Source organism: Kogia breviceps, chromosome 15 (genome assembly GCF_026419965.1).
Source record: "Kogia breviceps isolate mKogBre1 chromosome 15, mKogBre1 haplotype 1, whole genome shotgun sequence".
Lineage (NCBI taxonomy): Eukaryota > Metazoa > Chordata > Mammalia > Artiodactyla > Physeteridae > Kogia > Kogia breviceps.
In genome coordinates, this window is record NC_081324.1 from 86,683,950 (window position 1) to 86,707,991 (window position 24,042).

A 24,042-nucleotide genomic window follows, 5' to 3' on the forward strand; every position below is an offset into this window, starting at 1 on the left:
CAAACGAACACCTCGACCCCTGGTTCTCGTCAGGTAACTTTGGGAAATAGTGCAGTCTGTATCCCCTTTCTTGGAGTGTCCTCGTGCACATTGCATAGTAAGGCTCAGATGAGTCCTGCAGGAGGAGAACATTTTGCTTCCCTAATGTATTGGGTGACAGAACCTCCCCCCCCACCCCCACCCCCGGCAATGGGGTACACCCAGGGAGCCCGCTTAGAGAGGTGATGCATTCACTGTGCTCTGTGCCCTCCTCCGTCCTGGGCAGGGGAGAGGGCAGGAGAGAAGTGTGATGAGCCGCAGTGCCTGCCTTCAAAGGGCTGCCCGTTCGCCTGGGGAGGTGAGGCCGCCTGATACTGACCTGAAATTAACCGAGATGCAGGTCCTGCTCCACTTGGCTGTACAGATCCAGAGGGAGATAAGGATGATCCCGGTCAGTCAAGCAAGGCTTCGTGGGGGAATCTGCGCAACTCCAGGCCTGGACAGACAGCTTAGATTTAGCTAAAGAGGAAAGGGAAGGTCAGGGAACAGCAACAACATACACACCTCAAAGCCTGGCGTTCCCAAGCAGAGCGGAAGGATTCAGGAGGAAGACAGGAGTTCAAAACCCGCCATGTGCGCTGGCCGTGGGACCTCGGCCGGGTGGGTTCATCTCTCCAAGCCTCCGTTCCCTCATCTATAAAATGGGAATAGTTCTGTGGCGAGTTGTTCTAAGGATGAAAAAGATAACAGCCCACATAAAGATCCTGACACAAATAAATCTTACTCCGCCGTCGCCTGGCTGGGGGGAAGCCAAGGTCTCAGCCCAAAGGTTGGAGGATTGGGCCACCAAAGGACACGTGTTTATTCCACGCAGAAGTTGTGAAATGAACACATTTTACCTAAAAATCTAGATTTCTGAAGGCTCTTGCAAAGGACAGAAGTACATTCCACTTGGCACGAATGGCGTGGGCCCAAGACTCAGCGGGGGACGTGACTTAGCAGCTGTCCCCATCCCCCGACAGGGAACTTACCCCACCCACGCACGCGCCTTGTTACCCTTGGTTATGTGACTCACCCTGCCCTCAGATAGGCATCTCCGTTTTCACTCAGGTGCACTTGGGCAGGATAATCCTTCGGCGTAGGGTCTGTCCTGTGCCTTGTAGGATTTTTAGCAGCATCCTTGACCTCTACCCACTAGATGCCAATAGCACTTCCCTAAAAATGTCTCCAGACATCGCCGAGTGTCCCCGGAGACAGAGGGCGAAATAAGCCCTGTGTGAGAACCACTTGTGTACCCCCAAACCCTCCTGCCCTCCAGAGGTTGAGGACACCATGGAGAAGTAAAAGGAGGTCCGGTTAATCGGGGGAACACTGGGGCTGCAGATGTCAGGGAGAACTTTGCACGGGTTTGGGGGGCAGGTACAAAGCCATTGCAGTGACGCCTGTGGATGTGAAGCCAGCACCTGTGAGGCCCTCGGACTGGATCACAGCGCTGTCCCCATCCCGGGATTTCTCCTTTTCCTTTCCTTTCAAACCACACATTTACAAAAGACATGTTTAATTTTCAAATCGCAGTGAGCTCCCGAACCCAGCCAGCCCTTGAACAAATGTACAGCATGTGTCGGCGGCGGCAAGGCCTCTCCCAGACTTCTGCGCCATCGGTGAGAGAGGAAACACTTTATGGCGTCTGCAAGGGCCACGTCGCATCGGTGGGTTTAGCGATATTTCATAGCTCGCTTTGACTTTCCTTTGAAGACGATCAATTTTCATCACAGCGGTTAGGAAAAAAAAAAAAAAAAACACAACCCTGGCTCCTTGAATCTGAACTTCTTTCCCAGTCTTTAAAATGCAAAGTTTGCCGTTATAATGACCAGCCGGGATATTAGACACATTTCAGACCCAGCTGGAGTGTATTTCAGAGCCAGGCAGCTGATGTCAATTTTCCCGAATTCTCATCTTCTCGTTTGACTGCATTAGCTTGAGGGGCTCCGGTTCAGGGCGATCCGAGCGGTGCCAACTCATAAAGGAACCGAGTTATGAGGAAATGGAGAAAGCAGATGTTTTATTCACATTCCCTGAAGAGATGAATCGGGGGTGATGTATCTAGCTGATGGTTTGTACCATTGAGAAAAGTGGAGATGTGAGCCAGCTTTGCAGACCCAAAGAAGGGACTTCAACCCCACGACTCCTCTCTGCATTTTTCTCAGCAAACCCGCCCCCTGACCATGCGGCAGATGGGGAACCAGATAATGGAGGGATAAAGATTAAAGCGCTGTGATCCCAGGTTTCGGGGCCCACAGGGCTTTGATGGAGAGACAAGCATATAAAAAGGAAGTTGAAAATACTTGCAGCCCAGGTAACAGACTCAGGTGAAGTAGGACCAGGAATGAGAAACGGAGAAACAACTCGATGGACACCAAGCAAAGAATAGGAACAGGATGTTGGCCGAACTGAAATAAAAGTTGCCAGTAAACTTAAGGAAAAACGCTCAGCTTGACTGGGAATTAGGGAAATGTACATGAAAACAATGAGATGCCGTTTCTCACGTATCAGGTTAGTGTCAGTTCAAGCCTTTAATAATCTCCCATGTTGCTGCGGGTACAGGAGAAATGGAGACTTACACACACCCCATGTGGGGCTGTAAGTTGGTACAGACTCTTTGGAAAGCAGTTTGGAATTTTCTCTTCAGCGTGTAAGTGTTCAGCTCTTATGAGGAAACTCCCTGGTGGTTACACTCACGAAAAGGCATCTGTACAAAAAGACTTTACGATATACGGTGGAATATTACTCGGCCATGAAAAAGAATGAAATCATGCCATTTGCAGCAACACGGATGGACCTAGAGATGATCATACTGAGTGAAGTCAATCAGACAGAGAAAGACAAATATCATATCGCTTACATGTGGAACCTGAAAAAACGGTACAAATGAACTTATTTACAAAACAGAGATAGAGTCACAGACATAGAAAACAAGCATATGGTGACCAACGGGGAAAAGGAGGGGGAGGGATAAATTAGAGGAGTCTGGGCTTAACAGATTTGTGCTATTATGTGTAAAATATTCAATATCTTCTAATAATCTGTAACGGAAAACAATCTGAAAAAGAATAGATACACGTATAACGGAATCACTTTGCTGTACACCTGAAACTAACACAACATTGTAAGTCAGCTGTACTTCAATTAAAAATAAATGGTTAAGATGATAAATCTTATGTTGTGTGCATTTTACCACAATTAAAAGTAAAACGAAGGAGTATATTTGTAAAAGGCTAGCAGATCTCTGGAATGGTATACAGTGCGAGGGGCTCTGAGAAATTAAGGGTCAGAGATGGGAGAGAAATTCCATTTGTACCGTATTCTTGTCTTGTTTGAATTTTTGTTACTGTGCCTGCGTGTTGCCTTTAAAAGCATCTTTAAGTGTCAAAAAATGGTGAATAATTACAATCGCCAAATACACTTTAACAACATAGGTTATAAATACGTAATGTATATTTCTATGAGATTCATGTTATGTATTTATATTAATATATTGTGTTTATGGAAGTAAATAGTGTATATTATAAAGATATATTTAGCAGTGTATAGTTAGCGATCTCTGACCTAGTTTGCAAGACCCTAATTCTTCTTTGATGTGGTTAAAAGGATTATAAGCTGCAGGATAAAAATGGGATTTGGACTTGGATTTTTCCACGGTTACATAAGCACGTGAAACTGCCAGACTGCTGTCTTCACTTAAATATTCCTTAATGATGTGCGAGACTTTGCCTCTGCATATCCTCCCTTTTCTTTTTTTCTTTTTCTTTCAAGAGAAGCAATCATGCCTTCCATGGAAGGAACAACTGTGGCAAATACTAACCAGGAACTAAACTGTTTGTCTCTTTACATGAAAGCCAACGTGCACGCACATCCGTACTCAAATGAAAACAAAGACCCCTGGCCGCCAGCGCGCTAGGTGGAGGGTTTTGTTTGTTTCTCCCCTAACTTCTCTCCATCCTGAACACATCTCTGCAGCCACGAGGGGCTCACGGCCTGGCCTTCCTGCCATCCCAGCAAACTGGCTTCCCTGGGAGAGTGTCCTGGTCAGCTGTTAATCACATCTGTGGACACAGAAATCACAGGGAGTGAGAGAAAACTCCACGCTAGGGACCAGGAGATGCTGAGTGCAAGTTCCTGCCCTTCATTTTTCACTTAGGGCAAGATGCACAGCTACTTGAGGCCACGAAAGAGGAAGGAGAGGGAGTCAGAGTTCCTCAGTGCTGCTTTGTTCAAAAGATGTTTCCCGTCGCTTGTATGTGGAATCCTAAAAAAAAAAGGTACAAATGAGCTTATTTACGAAACAGAAGTAGAGTCACAGATGTAAAAAACACAGTTACGGTTACCGGGGTGGGGGGAGCTGGGGTGGGGGAGGGATAAATTGGGAGAGTGGGGCTGACATATACACACTACTGTAGATCTACTATATATAAAACAGAGAAGTAATAAGGACCTACTGTAGAGCACAGGGAACTCCACTCAGTACTCTGTATTGACCTATATGGGAAAGGAATCTCAAAAAGAGTGGATACATGTATATGTATAACTGATTCACTTTGCTGTACGGCAGAAACTAACACAGCATTGTCAATCAGCTCTACTCCAATAAATTTTTTTTTTTTTTTTTTTTTGCGTTACGCGGGCCTCTCACTGTCGCGGCCTCTCCCGTTGCGGAGCACAGGCTCCGGACGCGCAGGCTCAGCGGCCACGCTCACGGGCCCAGCCGCTCCGCGGCACGTGGGATCCTCCCGGACCGGGGCACGAACCCGCGTCCCCTGCATCGGCAGGCGGACTCTCAACCACTGCGCCACCGGGGAAGCCCAAAAATTTTTTTTAAAAGATGATTCCTCCTGGAGGTGGTGTTTACAACGGTTGTTGTCAATGCTAAGCATCACCACCTAAATGAGCCGCTAAAGCAGCGTTGCCAGACTATCACGTGAGACGGCTCAATTTGGACCACGCACTTGGGGACATCGAAGCAATCGAGTCACAGAGAGAGAAGATGATCTCCTGTCCCTTGTTCTCTGAGTCCTTCTGAGGAGTCAACTGTGGGGCTCGGGACTCCGCCCTGCAACAAGATCGAATGCATGTATTCACCTGGTTGATTGCAAGTTGGCCAGTGGATCTCGTTTCCAACCGGATGTACTGATGGAAAATTCTGTGTTAAGGAAGTGCATGTAAGTTTAAGGAAAAAGTGAGACTATTTACAGAGAAAACACCAAGGTATGTACTTAGATTTGGCCACAGGTCATGTAGATGGTGTGACCTGTGGCCAAATTTGAAGTTTGGGGACCTGCAGTAAAGGGTGACAGTGATAAAAATAACGGCAGCAGCACTGCCAAAAGAGAGCTCCTTCTGGGTCAGAGTCTGTTTGAAGCACGCCGTGTATGTTAACTCATTTCATTCATTCTTCTAAAAACCCTATGGGGTGGACATGGTGATGTACCCCATTTTAAAGACAAAAAAACGACCTAAGCGTCTAGAATACGAAAAACTTAAGCTCAAGAGAGGAGCCATGGATGGCTGTTAAGTCCCCTTCCAAAAATACGTGTAGTGCACTTCTTTATCTGTTTACTTATTTATTTGTGAATAATTAGAGCTTTTCAGTTGTAAATCACCTTGGGTTGTAGGAATGCAGCTTTGACCTGGTGTGTGAAGGACGGCAAAGAGAAAGTCAGGGATTGTGTTTGCAAACTGAAGAGACTATTTCTTGCACACAACGCAAAGTTTCCACTGTTTTGCCGAGGACATTTATTGAAGGGGTCCAGGCTGGATCTGCCTGACTGAGCTCTTGGGACTGGATGACAAACAGGGTTGCCAACGGGTGTCACGTTCGGTGGCAGGTACCAGATTTTCACGCCTGTCCCCTATGTCGAGCAGCTTCAACGGACTCCCCAGCTGGACAGAAGCCAGGGGCAGCTCTCTCGATACAAGATACTGAGGCAGATACACAAGAAACAGAGCAGGAGTTGGAACAGAGTGTGAGACCCTCACCTATCAACCATCTCCTGACAAGCTGTCCTGCCTCTAACCCCACAATGGCCTTCCTTTGCCCTCAGAGTCAAGTTCAGCCCTTTGAACATCATGCACCCCTCCACCTAGATCTTCGTCCACAGTTACCCTTACTCTTCTGTCCTGCCCTCTCCCACCTGCCCCCACCCACCTCAGGGCCTTTGCACATGCTGCCCTTCTGCCAGCAGTGCTTTAGCAAGGCTTCCTTCATGGCTCAGATTTCAGTTTAAATGTCCTTGACCTTCTCTCCCCAGCTACATATCTCCCATCCCATTACAAGCTCCCTATATACCTTGTCTTTATAGCATTTTGTCACTGTTTATAATCATAGATTTGCATAATTATGTATTGCCTATTTTTAGCATTAATTCAGGAGACTGAATGTGAAATGGGCAAGCATTTCCTAAGGTTTGCTTGACACGCTTTCATAAATTCAATTGGCAAAGAAAAAACAAACCCCCAAATATTTAGACGGTTAATTACTCAGAGCACAGCCAGCAGTGTGAGCTTCATGATGGCAACAGTCTCGCCACTCCAGGGTGGGTGGGTGCTGTAGACTGAATATGTTACCCCAAAATTCACATGCTGAATCCTAACCCCCAATGTGATGGTATTTGGAGATGGGGCCTTTGGGGTGATTAGGTCAAGAGGGTGGAGCCCTGATGAATGAGATTAGTGCCCTTATAAAGAGACCGCAGAGAGCTCCCTCACCCCTTCTGCCATGTGCAGCAGACACAGCAAGGATATGGCCATCAGTGAACCAGAAAGCAGGTCCTCACCACTAAATCTGAAAGCGCCTTGGTTTTGAACTTCCCAGGCTCCAGAACTGGAGAAATAAATCTCTTGTGTTAATAAGTCGCCTAGTGTATGGTATTTGTTAGAGCATCCCGAACAGGCTAAGACAGTGGGGGTGATACAGAGCAGCCCCAGTGGAATGGGGTACACAGAGGGGTCTCTGAGAGATACTAAGCTTACAGGGAGACCTCCAAACTCACAAGGGCTGCTGGCACACCTGCCCAACCCTTGCCCTGCAGCCAGACACTAATTTTTTATTCTCCTGGCCTGGAAACAAATCTGCCCTCGGTCCCGGAGGGAGACAGTATCTCCAGCTTCCAAGGCTGTTTGCATAGCATGAAAGGCTGGTGTCAGACACACAGAAATGCCAGAGTTAGCTCCCGACACAGAGGCAGCAGCTGTTTTGCTCAGCATGGATTCTCCAGGGCTCAGAGTGGCTGTATGAGGCATAAACAAATGACAACCTGGGTCCAAGTTCCATTTCCTCCTCTTCTCACCTAGGCAACCTTGGGCAATGCACTTAAACTTTCTGTGCCTCAGTTTCCTCATCAGTAAAGTGGGGATAACAAGGGTGCTTATCCCAAAGGGGTTTGATGAGGATTAAAGGCTTAGAATGGCTCCTGATACACAGTAAGCCGTATGTAAGTGATAAAAGCTAAATATTACTGTCTGATGGTGATGATGATAACGATGAAAGCCGTGGGGGGCAGCCGGTTCCAAGTCACCCTTTCCCCACGGCTTTTCACTGTCCCCCAGCACCAGGCTATGCAGAAGATGCTGTTACACGTGGTGCTTCTTTTTAGCGCTTACATACCTGGGTCGATTCATTCATTTTTATTCCCTACTTGGCCCCCATTAGGCATTCAATTCTAGGACACCCCCCCCCGCCGGGGGGGGAACGGAAGCCCTACCATTTTTACCCTTCTCGCGTCGCGCACACCTGTAGCGCACTTCCTAGTCTATGGCAAGTGCTCAGAATAGGTGTTCAATGAATGAACAAATGAATGAAGGCACTTTTCTCTGGTTCCCAAAGCTGAACAGGGGCTACAACTGGACCTGACCCAGCAGATTTTCACTCAATATAAAGAAGAGCTTTCCAACCATCAGGCTGCCAGCAGGTGAAACTGGCTGCCTCAGGAGGTGCCGAGCTGTGTCCTGGCTGGAACGGGGAGCGGAGGCTGAGGTGTCACCTGTCAGGACAGGCACGGAGGGAACACGTGTCGGAGGGCTGTGGGAGCAGGGAGATGCACAGCAGGGGCTCTGAGATCCACGGGGACCCTTTCCTTGCGGACCATTTAACATCAGGGTCCTGGCCCTGCCGTATGTCGTTGTCAAGGACTGAGAGACCTGGGCCCTTCGGGGACCTCTGAGGACTAAGTTCCCTTTCATAGGAAGCCTGGCTCTGCTGTGAGGACACTGACAGCAGCTGCTGACACCGCCTGCTCCTTCCTCATGCTTTTTCTCTCTCTTCTCTTCCCCGTCCTTCCCCTGTTCCCCCCCCTCCTCCCCTCTCCCTCTTCCTCTTCCTCTCTCTCCCTCCTTTCTTCCTTTCTCTCCCCCTCTCCTCTCCTTTCCGTTCTCTTTTTTAAAACTTAAAATAAGAGAAAGAGCTCTCCCCTCAACTAAGCTGGAAGCGTGGGGCTTTTTAAAAATTTTTATTTATTTTTATGTAAAAACTTTTATTGAAGTAAAGTTGCTGTATAATATTATATAAGTTACAGGTACACAATATAGTGACTCACCATTTTTAAAGGTTATCCTGCACTTACAGTTACTGTAAAATATTGGCTCTATTCCCCGCGTTCTACACGCATCCTCAAGTCTACCTTTTACGCCTAATAATTTGTACCCCCCACCCCTCACCCCTAGGTTGCCTTTTTCCCCCAGACTGGTAACCTCTAGTTTGTTCTCTATACCTGTGAGTCTGCTTCATTTTTTTGTTACATTCACTAGTTTGTTGTATTTTTTTGGATTCCACATATAAGTGATATCACACAGTCTTTGTCTTTCTCTGTCTGACTTAACTTCACTTAGCATAATGCCGTCCAAGTCCATCCATGTTGCCACAAGTGCAAAATTTCACTCATTTTCTGGCTGAGTAGTATCCCATTGTGTATATACACCACATCTTCTTTATCCATTCATCTGCTGATGGACACTTGGGTTGCTTCCATATCTCAGAAGTCTGGTGCTTTTAACATTCAAGCCAATTCTGTGGGGGACGCGATGTCACTCCCATTTGGCAGGGCTCTGCGTAGAGACACTTTCCCAACATTACACGGTTTAGAAGATGGCATTCAGGCGTTTACCTGGATGTGTCCGACACCTGCGTGGGAATTGGAGTCCATCGGATCTGGGTTCGGATCTTGGTTTAAAAGCTCTGTGTCCTTGCTTGTTCGGTGTGAGCTGAACCGGATCACAGTACAGGACGGTTCTGAGGAACGCTAGACACTGCTGACGGACGGTAAACACTCGGTGCAGTGTGTACGCACAGGTCCACATCCCTTCCCGCACCTAATCGCCCCGTTTCCCATGCAGCGGGGAGGGCCGAAGAGCGGAGACGGATCAAGGTGGTTCCGGACGATCGGTTTCCACTTCCCTGAGCTCCTCTCACCCTCTCGGATGGAGTGTTTCACGCCTGTCTACAGAATATCCTGGAAAGAATGCCCGCTGGTGCGTTCGGAGCCTGCCTTCCAAACCCTGGCTCTCCTGAGGCCGGGAGAGGACACGGGGCTCCTGTGTGTGCCACCAATAGGAGGCTTTTGCTCTGAGCCCTCAGTTGGGGAACCAAGAAAGGACACAGAAATCCAGCCAGGTGAGGACACTTCCTCTCGCTAACGGCTCCGGCAGCCCCTCTGGGATCAGAGCATCACCGTCACCCAGGTGACACCATGTCTCCTGCAGTCGGGCACAGACCCCCAGCGGGGTCCCTACAACTTGGGAGGCCAGGGGCAAGGAGATGGACCTGTGAGAGGATGCTGCAGCTCCCATCTTTGAGCATTTTTCCATCCGCCGTGAACGGTCACGGATGCTCCCTTGTTGGTCTGTTTCCCCACCGCCCGCCTGCTCCGCGACATATGCACACACTGGAATGAAACCTTCGTTCGTCGCCGCTGTGGCCCCAGTGCCTCAGACATCGCTCAGTAGCTGTTTTCTTGAAAGAACGCGTGTCGCACGCGGTATAGGCGGAGGGGGTCAGAGGCTCCCCGTGCCGCGGCGGGAGGGCTCAGAGCCGTGGTCCCTCGCCAGCAAGGCTGGGAATTGCGGAGGGTAAAAGGATGGCGGTCGCGGCTGCTTTGTAACACTCCGGTGCGCAAAGGCTCTGGGATTGGAACTGTATTTCAACGAGCATATGATGTTTCCCTTTCCAGTGTGAACACAGGATTATTTAATTCCCCGCAGCCCTCGGTCCGGGGAGTCCACCTAATCGGACTTGAAGATGAAATTGCAGCCTTTAAACTGATTTCTCAAAGCATGTGGTTCATTTCAGCATCTTTACGCTCTCTTCGGGCGGCTTCCAAGACACCTAAGAACGGCTTTTTTTCTTTTTTGTCCCCTCTAAATTGGAGGTCCCCTCACAGTGCCTCAGCTAAATAGTTACGACTCCCGGTGCCTCTGATGTGGCAACTCCTGCCCCCGGCGCCCCCTCCCTCCATTGTAGCTGCTGGAGGGAAACCAGATTTGACGGTGGCTGCATCCTTCACGTCTGGAGGGAGAGAGAGCTGCTTGCCAGCAAAGCATTCCTTTCTGACGATGGGTCAAAATGGTCAGTGAAGCTGGAGGAAAAACACTGCTCCCCGGAGAACTGGGTGGGGAGTATTGTTTTGCTCCTCCGTTGACTTTTCCATCCCCTACATTTTTTCCTGATATCTGATTCTCTTGCCGTGTCTGGCGATGGCTCCCCGGGGGGGACATATGTTCATGGCATCTGCCTGCCTTTCAAGCCAGACCGCCTTGGTGTTAGAACACACAAGGAACCGTTTCGAGATGAAAGAGTTTGATGCAGCTTCCAGGTAACTTGAGGAAGGTGGGCACGTGCCCCGAAGCTGTGTCCCCAGGCACTGTTTTCTCCCGGAGTGCTGACACCTGTCTCATGTGGGATAAACACCACCGTGTCCAGAGTGTTCTAACGGAACGGAGATGATCTGGTCATTTTACCTCCTTTTACAGAAGGGGAAACTGAGGCCCAGGGAGGGGCCAGGCTCAACCAGGTGTCTTGGTCAGGGTTCTCGATTAGAAAGCAGGAGAAACCCGAATCTGGGAAACTTAAGCCAAAGGCAGTGCATGACCCAGAACAGGAGGAGGTCATGGGATCGGAAGAGGCCGAAAGGCCAACTCGGGAATGGGCAGGAACCAGTGAAACACAGAGGACAAGGCGATGTGGCAACCAGAGCGGGAGCCTTGAGGCAGAGAGAGCTCAGCCAGAGCGAGGGCCATTCAGCCATTCCTTCCTTTTTCTCTTCTTTGCCACGCTTGGCGGTCGCGTTCCCAGACGGGCGCGTCCCCCTGGTTAAGCCCTTGGCCATTTACAGCACGAGAAAAACGGAGGCTTCAGCCTCTCCCTCTGTAAAGTGGGGGCCGGGGAGTAACGGCCAGAAACCAGCCTCCCATCACAGCTCGGCGTCATAGGAGAAGGCCGGTGTCTCCAAGAGGAAGCTGACATGCCACCAAATCATATTAAATTGGGCGGGCGCTGGGGAGCTCCGAAAGGAGAAGTAGCCCCTACATCAGGGCCACGGCCATCTCGTGATTCCTGATCCGGCCTTCTGTCACGCTGGGCTGCCTTCTGTGTAGGTCCCGAGGCTATGGGAGGCATGGCTTGTAGACTCTGCTTTCCGCCTACGCTTAGCGTGACAGCCCCATCAGACTGACCCGTCACCGCTCACGAGCTCTTCCGACTGAAAGCCATTCGTTAACCTTGACTTAGTCCAATGCTCAATCAGTGTTAGTCATGCAAGTAACTCGGACCATCCCCGTGGCCCCAGTCACCTGTACGACTGAAGATTCGACTCTCTTGGATGGAGGGAGTTCTTTTCAGCTCGTCTGTTCTCTATTAAGGACACTTTCAGGGCACTTAATAAAGCCTTTCCCTAAACTGGAAATGCCAAGTGGTACAAGTCGTGTCGAGTCGAGAGGGGATTGTTTGGCCAGGAGGCTTGGCCCCGTGCCTGTCCTTAGGACGCTGCAGGGCCTCTGGAAACTAAAAAGAAGGTTTGTACGGGCAAATCTGGGCTACCCCTCGACTCCCAGGGAGTATTGACTTCCCCACCGAGCAATGACAAACTGCTGATTCTTGAAGGATTGCCGAAGCTCTGCATTTCAACAGTCCAGAGTTTCCTTCAGGCGAGAGTTTCCTTCTCGCCACCGTGGCTTTGGCTTATTTTGGCTTCCCCGAATCAGCTGAACCAGTTGGACGTGCCTTTTGGGAATGTTGCTGATAACTGTTGCTAGGAAAGAGTAAAGGTTAGTTTCCAGGATGACTGACTGATGCAAATAGCAGTGTTATCCAAGGATCGTGAAGCTGTGACAGAGGAATCTATGCCTTCAACTAATAAAGAGTTATTCATCTCTTCCTACGTTACCAGGCGCTATTCTTGGCATGGTGGCAGGAAGGGGGTTACAACAGAGACCAAGATGGAGCAAGTGTCTCATCTCAAGGAACTTCCGTCTCAGGGGGGAAGACGGAAACTGAGCAAAGGAACAGCAGACAATGTCTTCACTAGTGGTAAATGCAATAATGACAATCCAGCCACACGATTGTTTCTGGAAGTGGGTATTGGAGAATGTCTACTTGAGTCACGTGTTCAAGTGTTTGAAGGTGTTGGCTTCTATACTAAGGGGCAAGAGGGAGGCCATGCAGACAGCAGGCGGGGAATAGCAGAGACAGAAGTGGGAACGAGCTTGGCGTGCTCGTGGGGCAGACGAGAGTCCCAGTGCAGCAGAGCATAGCGATCAAGGGAGAGAAGGCGGAAGAGGAGATCAGAGGGGGAGGATGGGTCCAACGAAAGGATTTCAGGTCGTGTTCTAATTGCGACAGGAAGCTCATTGAACTCCAGCTGGTCTTGGTTGGGTCCTCAAAAGGCGTCCCCCCACGACAAGCCCTCTTGCTGAATTCCCTCGCCTCTTTTTCCCTCTGGCCTCCATCCGCTCACGAGTTCAGGTCTGAGCTCAGAAGTTCCCGTTTTAGGGAAGCCTTTTCTCGCCCTCTCGGCTGAGTTAATCCCGATTTCAGGGCTTGCACTTGACGGTCTTCGTATCCAGGCCTTCAGTGGGGCGCTCGTGAAACGTCTGTCGGATGGTCATGGGCGTTGTGTTCCTGGCAGAGCCAGGCAGCGCGCCGATTCCCCGCCGCACGTGGGGCTGGTGCTGTTTGTGTGGAAATCGTGCGGGGCGTGTGTGCCAGCCGTTTGCCGATTTGGTCTCAAGTCTGCCGTTGCCTTGCTCTGTGGTCGGTCGCTCCAAACTATGCCAGGATCCCTCAGCAGCTGAATTATGGTGATGTTTAGCCAGTGGGAGGCGCTGGTGAGAGATTGAAAGAGGATGGAGGAAAGAAGTCAGGATATTGGCTGCCCTCTCTGCTCCAGATGGTGTCTCAGGCAGTGGGTCCTACGTCTTCTTGGCTCTTCTCCTACTGGGCGGCTCTTGACTGCAGCTCTCCCCCAGTGACCGAGCTCCTGGGGTCAGCAGCCCTGCCCTTTGTCCCTTGACCCTGGAGGAGCATCTTTTTCCCGTTGATAATCTCTGGTTCCCTCACCATCCCGTGTGCCCTCTCTGCCCCTCCAAAGCCTTTGTAACTGAAATGAAATCTCCTCTACAGAACCGCCAGGTGCAGGCTCAGTTTTCTGACTGCTGAGGACAGTACAGGCAGCATCCAGAAAACTGATGCTTTCTAGGGTCTGGTGGGTGGAGCTTCCCACAGCACTGGGGAACCCGACACAGAGATGAAGGGCCTGGGTGCCTCTGCATTTATGCTCTGGATGGGGCTGTCGTCTTGGTGCTGCTGAGTTTGGTACAAGAATAAGGTCTCTGTGTTTGAAATCATTCCCTTAAACGAAGAATAAGAAGCAGTTCTCTTTTTTCCCCAGTTTTATTGGGATATAATTGACATACAGCACTGTAGAAGTTTAGGGTGTACAACATAATGATTTGACTACATACATCATGACACGATGCCCACAATAGGTTTACTGAACAGCTGTCATGTCATAGAGATACAACATTGAAGAAATAGAAATATATACATATATTCCTTGATGAGAACTCTTGAGGTTTACTTTTTGAACAACTTTCATTTACAAGGTGCAACAGTGTTCTTAATCTTTATCACGCTGTATATTACATCCTAGTATTTATTTATAACTGGAAGTTTGTTGACTGCATTTATCCAATCGCCCTCCCCCAACCCCCGGAAAACAGTTCTTCTTAACCCTGGCTTCACAAGGGGATACCCTCGGAAGCTTTATCAGAAATAAGAAAAAAAAAAAAAAAAGGCATCCGGCCCACCACAGAGCAGCTGAATCTGAAGGGAAGAGAGGAAGGTGTTTCTGAAAAAGCATTGGTGCTTTGCACGACAAGTTATTCTGTCGTGCAGCTGGGGTTGAGGACACGAACCAGAAGGACAGAGATTGCCAGTGTAAATTCTCCCAGGAGGAGGATGGTATGGACCCCCAGATCCAGAGAGAAGAGGTAGGGCGAGAATGAGACTGCTTTCTCAACTCAGGCAGAACCCCGCCCCCGGCTTGGAAGACACCAGGGCAGCCGGTTGCTGCAGAGGGGAACGGGGGGCCAGAGCAAAGCAGCCCCAGGACACGCTGCATCTGCATTCACTCTGGTCCGTCTCCTCCCTGTGTTTTTAGCCAAATAAATGGGAAACGAATAACAGGTGGTGGGAATCCTGGTGGAGGTCTGTGAGCCACCGTTGGCCACAGCGCATCCACTTCTGTATCTCAAGTACCAAGGCGCATGCCTGGCACAAGACGGGCTTGGTAAGTGTTTGCTGGATGGATGAACGGCGGGTGCTGAGCAGAGCACGCTTCTGTTTTCCATTTTAGAGTAAAACTTGCCTTTATCCCCTCTAGTCCCTTTAGTCTTAGCGGTTCGTGCTGCCACGGAGACCCTCAACTCATCAATTACAGACGTTAACTGTAAATTATACTTTAGCGCAGTTCATTCAGCCTCTTCATTATGTATTTAGTCGTGCTCAGCAGGCTTAAAATTCAACAGCGAGAGCTCTGGAGCAGATCCAGTCTCTGTCTTCTGTGATATTTGGAAAAGGCGAAGTTTTAGTAGTGGACCTTGAGGCATGTCTTTCCTGGAAGATCTCCAACGGGCTCTGCTTCTCGCTTCTCCCTTGGAAGGAGTTCAACCCTTCTGGAAAGGCTGATAGCTTCAAAGGCTGCATCTGCCCTCCTGTCCAACTGAGCGGGGAACTCCTTCTCCCTTCTTGAGCCGAAATGAATATTAACCCGACTAGTGGAAGGAAAGAAGAATGCGAATATCCGGGGACCCGGCTCCCGGAGCATCACTCATTCATTATTCATTCGACAAACATTTACTGAGCGTCTCCCGAGGGTCAGCGCTGTGACGTATCACGAGAATATCACAGTGAACGATACGGTGTCCTTGCTCTCATGGAGCTCTGAGGGGAGAAGGAGGGGAGGGGGCAGATGGCCAACGACCCAATGCCTATGAATGTATGAATGTGTCGTGTGATGATGTGGATAAAGTGGCTGCCTGAGCCATGGATGACAGGGTGAAAGTAGCGATGGGTGAACCGCAGTGACGTCTGGGGGTGGGTGAAGCAAATGCAAAGGCAGTGAGGTGTAGAGGGAAGCTTGGTGGTTTTGAGTAGAATAAACTAGAGAGAAAATGGTAGAGAAGGAAACTGGTGCAATAGTGGAGACAGGGAACATTGTATTATCAGGAGCTGGGAGATGAAAGCATTGCTAATTCCGGCGCCAGGCTCAGAACGGACCCTCAAAAAACACTTGCTCTGCCATGTTCAGCTTCCACTAACGAATGTCGCGGGTGTGTTTCCAACCTACAAATCCAGTGTGCGGACCATATATATACAGCTCCATTCCTTTATCTGTCAGTGCCTTCAAGGTCTGCCTTAAGCCCCCATTCTACTTGGTAGCAGAAAAGTTCATCTGGTTGATTTCAAGTTCGCTAAGGCATTTCAGGTTTAAACTCGGTTGATTCGGCCTTTCGAGCTCTGCCCCATTTGCTTCAAGATTGACCCAGGTGGGAAGGATGCTAGCTTTGGATGGGGGTTGGGGGGACCTTGGGTCTTCAGATCATCTGGCTCATGGCTCACCCACAGGGATGTCCTCCAGTGCTAAGGTGTGGTCATGGTTCAGCGCTGATGTTCGTGAGGTTTCCATGTTTCTACCTGGTCTCTGAGTGCACCGTCCATGACGTCTTTCCCTGCAAGAGAAAGACTGCAGGAGACTAACTTCAGTAGCCTTCTCTGGGACTAGGTGAAAATTCCATTGCTTTCCTGTACCACTCGGGCCTTCGGAGACTGGGCAGTGGAGTGCGCTCCCTCTCAAGTCCTCCCTGCCCCTGGCATCTTGAGATAATCCTGTTAGACCTCTGCCATATCCTGCTGGCACAGTGCATGGGAGACTCTAAGATCCCTTAGGAATCGAGTGAAAGACTGGTATCAGTCAGAGACATCGTCTCTTATCCATTGCTGTGTAACAAGCTGTCCCAAGCTTGCTATCTTCAAATAACTATTACTTCTCAATCGATGGGGATATTCTGGGCAGTCCGTCTGCTGGCTTTTCCTCGGCACTCTTATGGAGCGATATGTACCTGGTACAATAGTTTGGAGCCAGGACGGCTGGGCCTCACTCTCTCTGCATGAACTTCCATCTGGGCATCTTCATGACCCAGTTGGATCTGAGGGATGAACTCAATGCTTTCCCTCTGTATTAGCTGTCAACAGTTGGCGCAGCTATGTGCCAGGCTCCTAGAGTGAGTTAAGCATGTACATTCATCTCCCTGAATATGCACAAGACCCTGCAAGAGCAGAACATACACCCCCATTTCAGAGATGAGTAAACTGAGGTATTGAAAGCATGAGTGACATGAGGAACGTCTCGAGGGTAAATGTGAGGTTCGTATCCAGAGCTTTGACTCAGCGAACGTGTGCTCACGCCCACATCCACCACGCTGGAGAAAGGCAAATAAGTGACAGGACCTGGTCTAGTCAAAGTCAGGGTCAGAGCTGGAGGCACACTCTGCCTGGGAGGGATGCTTAGATCAGGATCCAGGGACCTTGGGTAAGGTCTTGTTTTTCCCCACCTGCTCTGTTCCACAAATCCCAGGACACAACGGCCTTAGGAGGACAAAGATGTCCAAGTCCTGCCAGGTTATTGAACAGGAGAAATACTGTAGCCAGAGCTACCACTTGATGAATAGCTGTTTTTGTATGCATTCAGCTTTCCACATATTATACCTTTTATCCTTCCAACAGCCTCATAAGGGTGGCTTATCACACATCAAGGAACCGATTCTTCTACAGGTAAGGTGCCTGGTTCCTTCAACTTTGCTGCATATTAGAATCACCTTTCCCAGGTCCCACTCCAAGCCAGCGAAAGAAGGTCCCTGGTGTAGGACCCAGACCTCAGAATTTGTTAAAGCCCTCCCCCGAATAATTCCAGATTGTCATCAAAATTGAGGACGAATGGGTTAAGTGACTTGCTCCAGATCTCACAGCCCCACGAAAGAGCAGAGTCAGAATTCCCACCCAAGTGTGTCTGATTTCAGAGCCCACGGTTGGAATGCCGACCCTATACCGTTGCTGCATGGACACTAGAAAACAAACAAATCATAATCATTCAAGAGCAAAAGGCTTGGTGATCACAGAGAGAGAGCCTTTTTGGTACAGCACTCCTGTTCGACCTTGGCCACACATTAAAATCACCTGGGCTTTAAAAATACTAATATCTGGGGCTTCCCTGGTGGCGCAGTGGTTGAGAATCCGCCTGCCGATGCAGGGGACACGGGTTCGTGCCCCGGCCCGGGAAGATCCCACGTGCCGCGGAGAGGCTGGGCCCGTGAGCCGTGGCCGCTGAGCCTGCGCGTCCGGAGCCTGTGCTCCGCAACGGGAGAGGCCACAACAGTGAGAGGCCCGCGTACCGGAAAAAAATTAAAAAAAATAAAAATACTAATATCTGAGGGACACGTCCTGAGATTCGGATTCCATTGGTCCAGGGTAGACCCAGGTAGCGACACTTTTTCCTTTTCAGTCTCCCCAGGTGATCATAACGCCCAGCCAAGGTGGAGGGTCCCCGCTTTGTAGAAAGGGAAGAGGCTCAGGTCACTTCTTAAGGGCTGCAGTTCACCTCTGAAGCAGTGTGGTTGGCATCGATACTATTTGCGTAAAGCGCTCTCTTTCCTCATCCTGCCACACTTACCTGCTCCTGTACATTTTTAGGCTTTGGGGAGTGGGATAGAGAGAAGGGGAAATGAAGTCTGAGCTCAGTCTAGTCCAAGTGTGCGCGTTAACAGGGCAACCTTTTCTCCTTCCTCTCTGCTCTTCGCGGCTACCCTGCCTCCTGAATTCTGCCCTGCCTGTTAATTGCGGAGAGCAGGAATGGAAGAGATGACTCTCTCGGTAACAGACCAGATCCTTTCTCACTGTCCTGACATATTGGCTTAGGGGATGTTAGCTCAGCTCAGCCAATCAGATATCCCCACTCAGCGCTTTGAATGTGGGATCAGTGGTGCAAAGCATCAAGGACGGTAGAAAATTCTTTGGGGCATCAGCAGTGGTGACCCGTCTAGAACTGGTTTTGTCCAACTTTTCTCTTCTCCCGCCTGTTCTCCATGTCTTTTGCTCCACACTTCCTGGTAATTTTGAGGCGTGTGTTAAGTTCCCTTTTCTGTATCCGTCGGCTCAACTTGCAGCTCAGGCTGATACGCTGCAGCACTGTGGAGAGCTCCCAGGGATCATCAGGGCATCCCCGTGGGTGGTGGGGTCAAAGGGACTATCCAATAAAGCCTTTCCCGGAGGAGATGTATGTGTCCTTTGCCTTCCTGAAATACACATGAAGTAAAGTGAATCAAAGGAAGCCTGGGCCAAATTACTCTGTTCTCTTGGAGCTGCTTCCCTGTTATAGGGTTGCTTTCTGCATTTCGTTATCTGCAGGCAGTAAACTGTCATCAGTGTCTGACTTGGGAGCTGAAATCCCTTACACTCCACAGTGGGGAGGGAAAGCCCTTTTGGCTTCTTAAGATACACGGAGACTTCATTTTCTTACACGATGGAGTGCAACACCTATAAGAGGTTTGATAAATTGGGTTTCCAAAGTCCAAACTTTATTGTGACTATTGGGGGAATTTATTTGCTTTTGGGTAAGAGCTTTCTTTAAGCCAATTTTGAAAATGTCTTTCGAGAGTTACTGCAATAAATCTACACTATTGATTTAGCAAGTAGTGGTTCTTGGGCTCTCTCTGGAGTCACTCAAGTGTTTAAATTCCTCTCTTTATTACTCTAAAGATATCACGAGCCCCGTACAGGCTGGCAGGGAGGGTTCTTGGTCCCTCAAGACAAAGGCTTAACGAAGATTTCAGTTGGCTCAGAGAGAGTAGGAAAGCCCTGGCCACAGACAGAACTGCAGGCACGTTTCTTCTTTTCTTGGTCCCCATCTGCTAGCATAATGTATCGTACCATGGTATCGTGTCTGATGGGAAGAGCTACCAAGTAAGTGCACTGTATACAAATCCGAACAGATCCCAGTTCGTGATGGACAGCAGGGAATTGGCATCTGTACTCTGGCTCCTTGTCCGGGAGCTCCTGGACCAGCCCTAAAGGGGCGTGTTTAAAAGGTGGCTTTTGACCAAATCTAAAGTCACAGAGAGTGAACATAGTGTCAAGTCCTGCTAAAAACAGGAAGAGCTCACATTTATTAACCTTTGGTCGTTGCCCAGTTCTGTTCTGAGTGCCTGAGACATACGTGATCCTTTCTTTAATCCTCGTATCAACTCCATGAAACGGGAAGGAGTCGACTTCCCACTTGGCAACTAGGGAAGAGAGGGCAGAGCTGCCCAAAGTAACCCAGCCGGTAACGGGTGATGCCAGGACTTGAGCTCAGGAGGTCTGCTTGGGAGATGACAGCAAATGAGTCATGACACTGGCTGTGTTCCCTTGAAAGAGTCACGGGTCCTCTTCTTGGTTCTACCCACGAACCCCCCTCCTGCCCTTTACCCCTTCCTCTCTTTTTCATTCTTTAATAAAATACTTGTTGGTTATCCAAGATTCACAACATGTAACGCTGGATCTGCTTTTGCCGCAGCAGGAGTGAGATGGAGGAAAGGGGTGTCTCAAGGACCAGTTCCAGCCCCAAAGCCAGCACTGTCACACACACCCCCCCCGGGTACACCAGGGGTCCCATGGACCACAGTTTGGAAATCACCACACTGCACTGTCTTTAGGGCAGGAATTTTCCACCTCAAAGATGGGTGTAGGTCGAAGGCACGTCGTAAAATCTCTAGCATTATTCTCAGTGTAGGTATCCTTTAGGCGCCACGACGGGATCTTCGGATATAACTGGATTTTTGTGGTGTGCGGCACTAAGGAAAGTGATTTCTTTGTTGAATAGGGTCAGACAACCAACGGCTACGTCTCCAGCGAGCACAGCCAAGTAGCCAGCTCTGCTGCAGACAAGGAGATACCGAGGGAGGCTGTTAATCCTGAGAGGGCAAGATTAAACCCCCTGAAATGAGGGAAGTCTTTAGCCTAGTGAAGGGGGAGGCTGACCAGAGCATGCAGGGGGGATGTCGGGAAGTTGACTTGAGCAGACCCCGATCCCTGCAGGCCTTACAGCTGCTGGACCAAGAAGTCTTAGTGTGGAAACGCTCCAGATTCCAGACACGTCTCCCTCATTTTCCAAGACAAATAATTCACTCTTGAGCTTGCACAGACCATGGCTTGAGGTCTCCAGACGCCGAATTCGTTTTCCCTCCCAGAGGGATACGCAGCATCTCATAAATTGCTGTCCTGCGGGCTCCACTTCCAGCCCGGAGTGTACCGGAAGGAAGATTCATGAGTCCCGGCGCTTTGGCCGGTGCAGCGACCTTGCTGTTAGGTCCCGCCCCAGCCTCTGAACGGGCCTGAGCGTAACAGAGTGAGAAATGAGCGCTCCGGCTACCGGGCAAGACCTGAAGATGGAGCGGGTGCGTCTTTAACTGACGATCGGCCCGCAGCAACGGGGAGGGTTTCTCCGTGACTCTTCACAGTGGCGCCAGCACATGCTTGAGATGCAGTGTTAACCTCTGGGGTGTTTCCTTCTTGATGTGCTGGGGAAAAGGCGCCTCAATTCGCCTGACGTCACGTGGCCTTCCCAGAAGCTGCCAGCGGAGAGAGTGCCGACTGCTGGCCCACCACTTACTTACTAGTTGGCCTACGGGCAAGGGGCGTTGGGGGCACCTCAGCCTGGCTTCGAGATCTCCCTGGCCCCCCTTACAAACCCAGCTGTATGCCTCGGAAGCCCTTCCTTGTTGGCTCCACCAGTGCTGATTCTTTTAAGTCAGCAGTTCCAGAAAGCTTCTCCCATTTTCCCTTCTCTGACCTCCTAAAACAAGGGCTGGCAGACTTTTTCAGTAAAGGTCCAGTTAGTGAATACTTCAGGCTTTGCAGGTGTATACATTACCTGACATAATTATTCAACCATATTCTTGCATGTAGCACGAAAACAGCCAGAGACAAAACATAAACAAGCGGGCAGGGCTGTGGGCCGATGAGACTGTTTACATAAAACAGGTAGCAGGCTGCGTCTGGCTGACAGACCACAGTTTGCCCATCTCTGCTCTAGGAAAACTTGCTTGGTGTCTTGTAATGTCGTACTCGACCCCCAACTAAATTAGAGGAGAATGCCGTCGCGCGCACAGGGCTGGGAATTGCGAGAGGCTACGTTCAGCTCGCTTCTGCCACTGACTAAGCTATGTGGTTGAGAATAAGCGGTTTTCCCTTCCTGGGCTTTCGTTTTGTCATCTGAAAAATGAGACGTTTGGACTGTCGGTCATTCCCAAAGCATCAGAATTGCTGGGGCAAGCTTGCTAAAAAATGCGTATATCTGGGCCCACTTCAGATACAGGCTATTGGTCAGATTTTTTAGCTGCAGACATCAGAGTCCCTTCCGCTAACTAGTCCTTCTACTAAACAGAAGAGTTTCCCTTAAGGGATACTGGACAATTCCAAGACTCTCTAGGAGAGCTGTTGAATTGAGTGTGTTTATTACACAGCCAGGGACAAGGCAGACAGGGAAGAAACACAGACAAGAAAAATGACCAACTCTGCAGTGGACCTTTGCACTGGAAACGTCACTCGGCATGATAATACAGGGGCCTGGATGACAGAACCACCGCAGCTGCCCCGGAAGAACCAGGACCATGACGCTTGTCAGAAAAATCCTGATTTCCTTCCCCGCTGCCGCTTCATAACCCACTTCTACATCTAAGTACCAGTAGAGTGGCTCTGACAAGTGGAAACTTGGCTTTAAGCCTGCAGGTAGCTGCAAGGGAGTCTAGAAAGGTAGTTTTATGCTTCTCAGCCTCTGTAGGAGGATAAGCTAGGAAGGGGCTGAAAGACGTTGAGTTAGCTGCCTACAACATCTGCCACACAAACGACACTGAACTTGAAGGGGGTCCGTTGAGTTCCAAGGTCATCCAGGTTCATGGTGCCAGGGTGAGGCAAACGGGATTAACTCACTCTCTGAAGAGCTAGTCAGAATCAATCCAAGAGACTCATCAGTACACACACTGATGCTCAATGTTGAAGATTCTTTGTCCACATCCTTAACGTGTGGGTGCTGTTCCATCCCACCCGCCCAGGTCCCTAAATGGTAGTTGCTGCCAAGTCCCGGGTGCTGGTGCCTGAAAGGCATTTCCTTCGTCCTTACATTCTCGTTATAACTGTGAGGAGGACGGTGCAAAGGGAGTGAAATGTCCTTGCACCGGACAAAATCAGCTTAAAGCTCTTTTCCTCTGCTCTCTTCCAGAAGCAGCAGTTTATTCAATGAGGTTGTACAGATGAACTTTGAAGTCGCCAGCTTCAGCAGCCTGGCGGGGAGCCAGCCCATCACCTGGCAGGTGGAGTACCCCCAGAGGGGAACCACAGGCATCGCCGTGTCTGAGATCTTCGTCAGCCAGAAGGACCTGGTTGGCATCGTGCCCTTGGCCATGGTAAGACCGGTGGGATCATGGCTGCGCGTGTGATCGTGTGTTCAGCTGTCTGTTTGTACCCTGGTGTCCCTCCTCTCCTTCCCAGGATGTTGTTTCATGGGATGTTTGCATTCACAGTCTCGCCTCTTCCTAGTCCTCGGCAGTTGCTATCGTCGTTAATCCAGCCTGTCTCAACTTCAGCTATTTTCCTACCAGTTTCATGACATTTGCCAAATGTATAGTATTTACTTACTTTTTCTTCTCGAAGTCTACTCCAGTTCTTTTTATTGCTGTTCCTTTCTTATAAGGAAGCTTTAGGTCACTACGTCTGTTAAGATGGGTATGGTACGTTGCTGCTGCGAACAGCCCCCAAACCTTCGGTGCCTGATGCAGTCTAGGTTGTCCTTGCTTACGCCACGTGGTTTAGATGGTAGGGGGCTCCGTTCCAGGCAGACCCTCAGGGATCTAGACTGATGGATACGTCGTCACCTTGGAGCTAGAACATCAGGAACACGTGGCCTTCTTGGTGGCAAAGACAGAGGAGCGGTCAGAGTGACATGCAAGCTCTTCTAAGCAATGGCCTAAAATTACATATGACACTTTCACACACATCCTTAGACAGAAGGGGTCCCGTGGCCCCGTCAGATTTCGGGAGGGCTGGGAAACATGGGTGCAGAGGAAAAGTTGGGTGACTAGGCCAGTCTCTGCCTCACTACACAGTAAGGCAACATGTGATTGACATAAGTAGAACACAACACAAATAGGGTATACACAAACCCGTGTCACCAACTTCTAGCTAGACCCCGTGCAGCTGGAACTGAGAAAAGAAGAGGGTGATAAGGGGCTAGACTGTAACTCTATCCTGTGGTCACTCACCCGCGTCTGCCAAGCCCTGGGACTGTTCTCCAGGACCATGCCTGTGCACGAGTGTTAAGTCCCCCTTACGGAGGTACACAGAGGATGGCGTTTCAGAGGCACCGGAAGAGTGTTCTGAAGTATAGATCCAGTGGTCTTTGCCAGAATTCGCCTTCATAGACATGGAGCCTG

The 24,042-nt window shown here is 49.8% G+C and overlaps 1 protein-coding gene across 4 annotated transcripts in view; it reads left to right on the plus strand.

Annotated features, from left to right (window-relative positions):
* Positions 1 to 24,042, plus strand: part of TMEM132C (transmembrane protein 132C) — a 379,043-nt gene that overhangs the window by 281,855 nt on the left and 73,146 nt on the right. For all 4 annotated transcript variants that reach the window (XR_010836971.1, XM_059040009.2, XM_067015549.1 and 1 more), the window contains one exon: positions 22,833 to 23,016. Coding sequence is in view for 3 of the 4 variants with exons in the window: in XM_059040009.2 (XP_058895992.1) it covers positions 22,833 to 23,016 (184 nt within the window). In the remaining variant the exon portion in view is untranslated. The remainder of the gene's footprint in view (positions 1 to 22,832; positions 23,017 to 24,042) is intronic.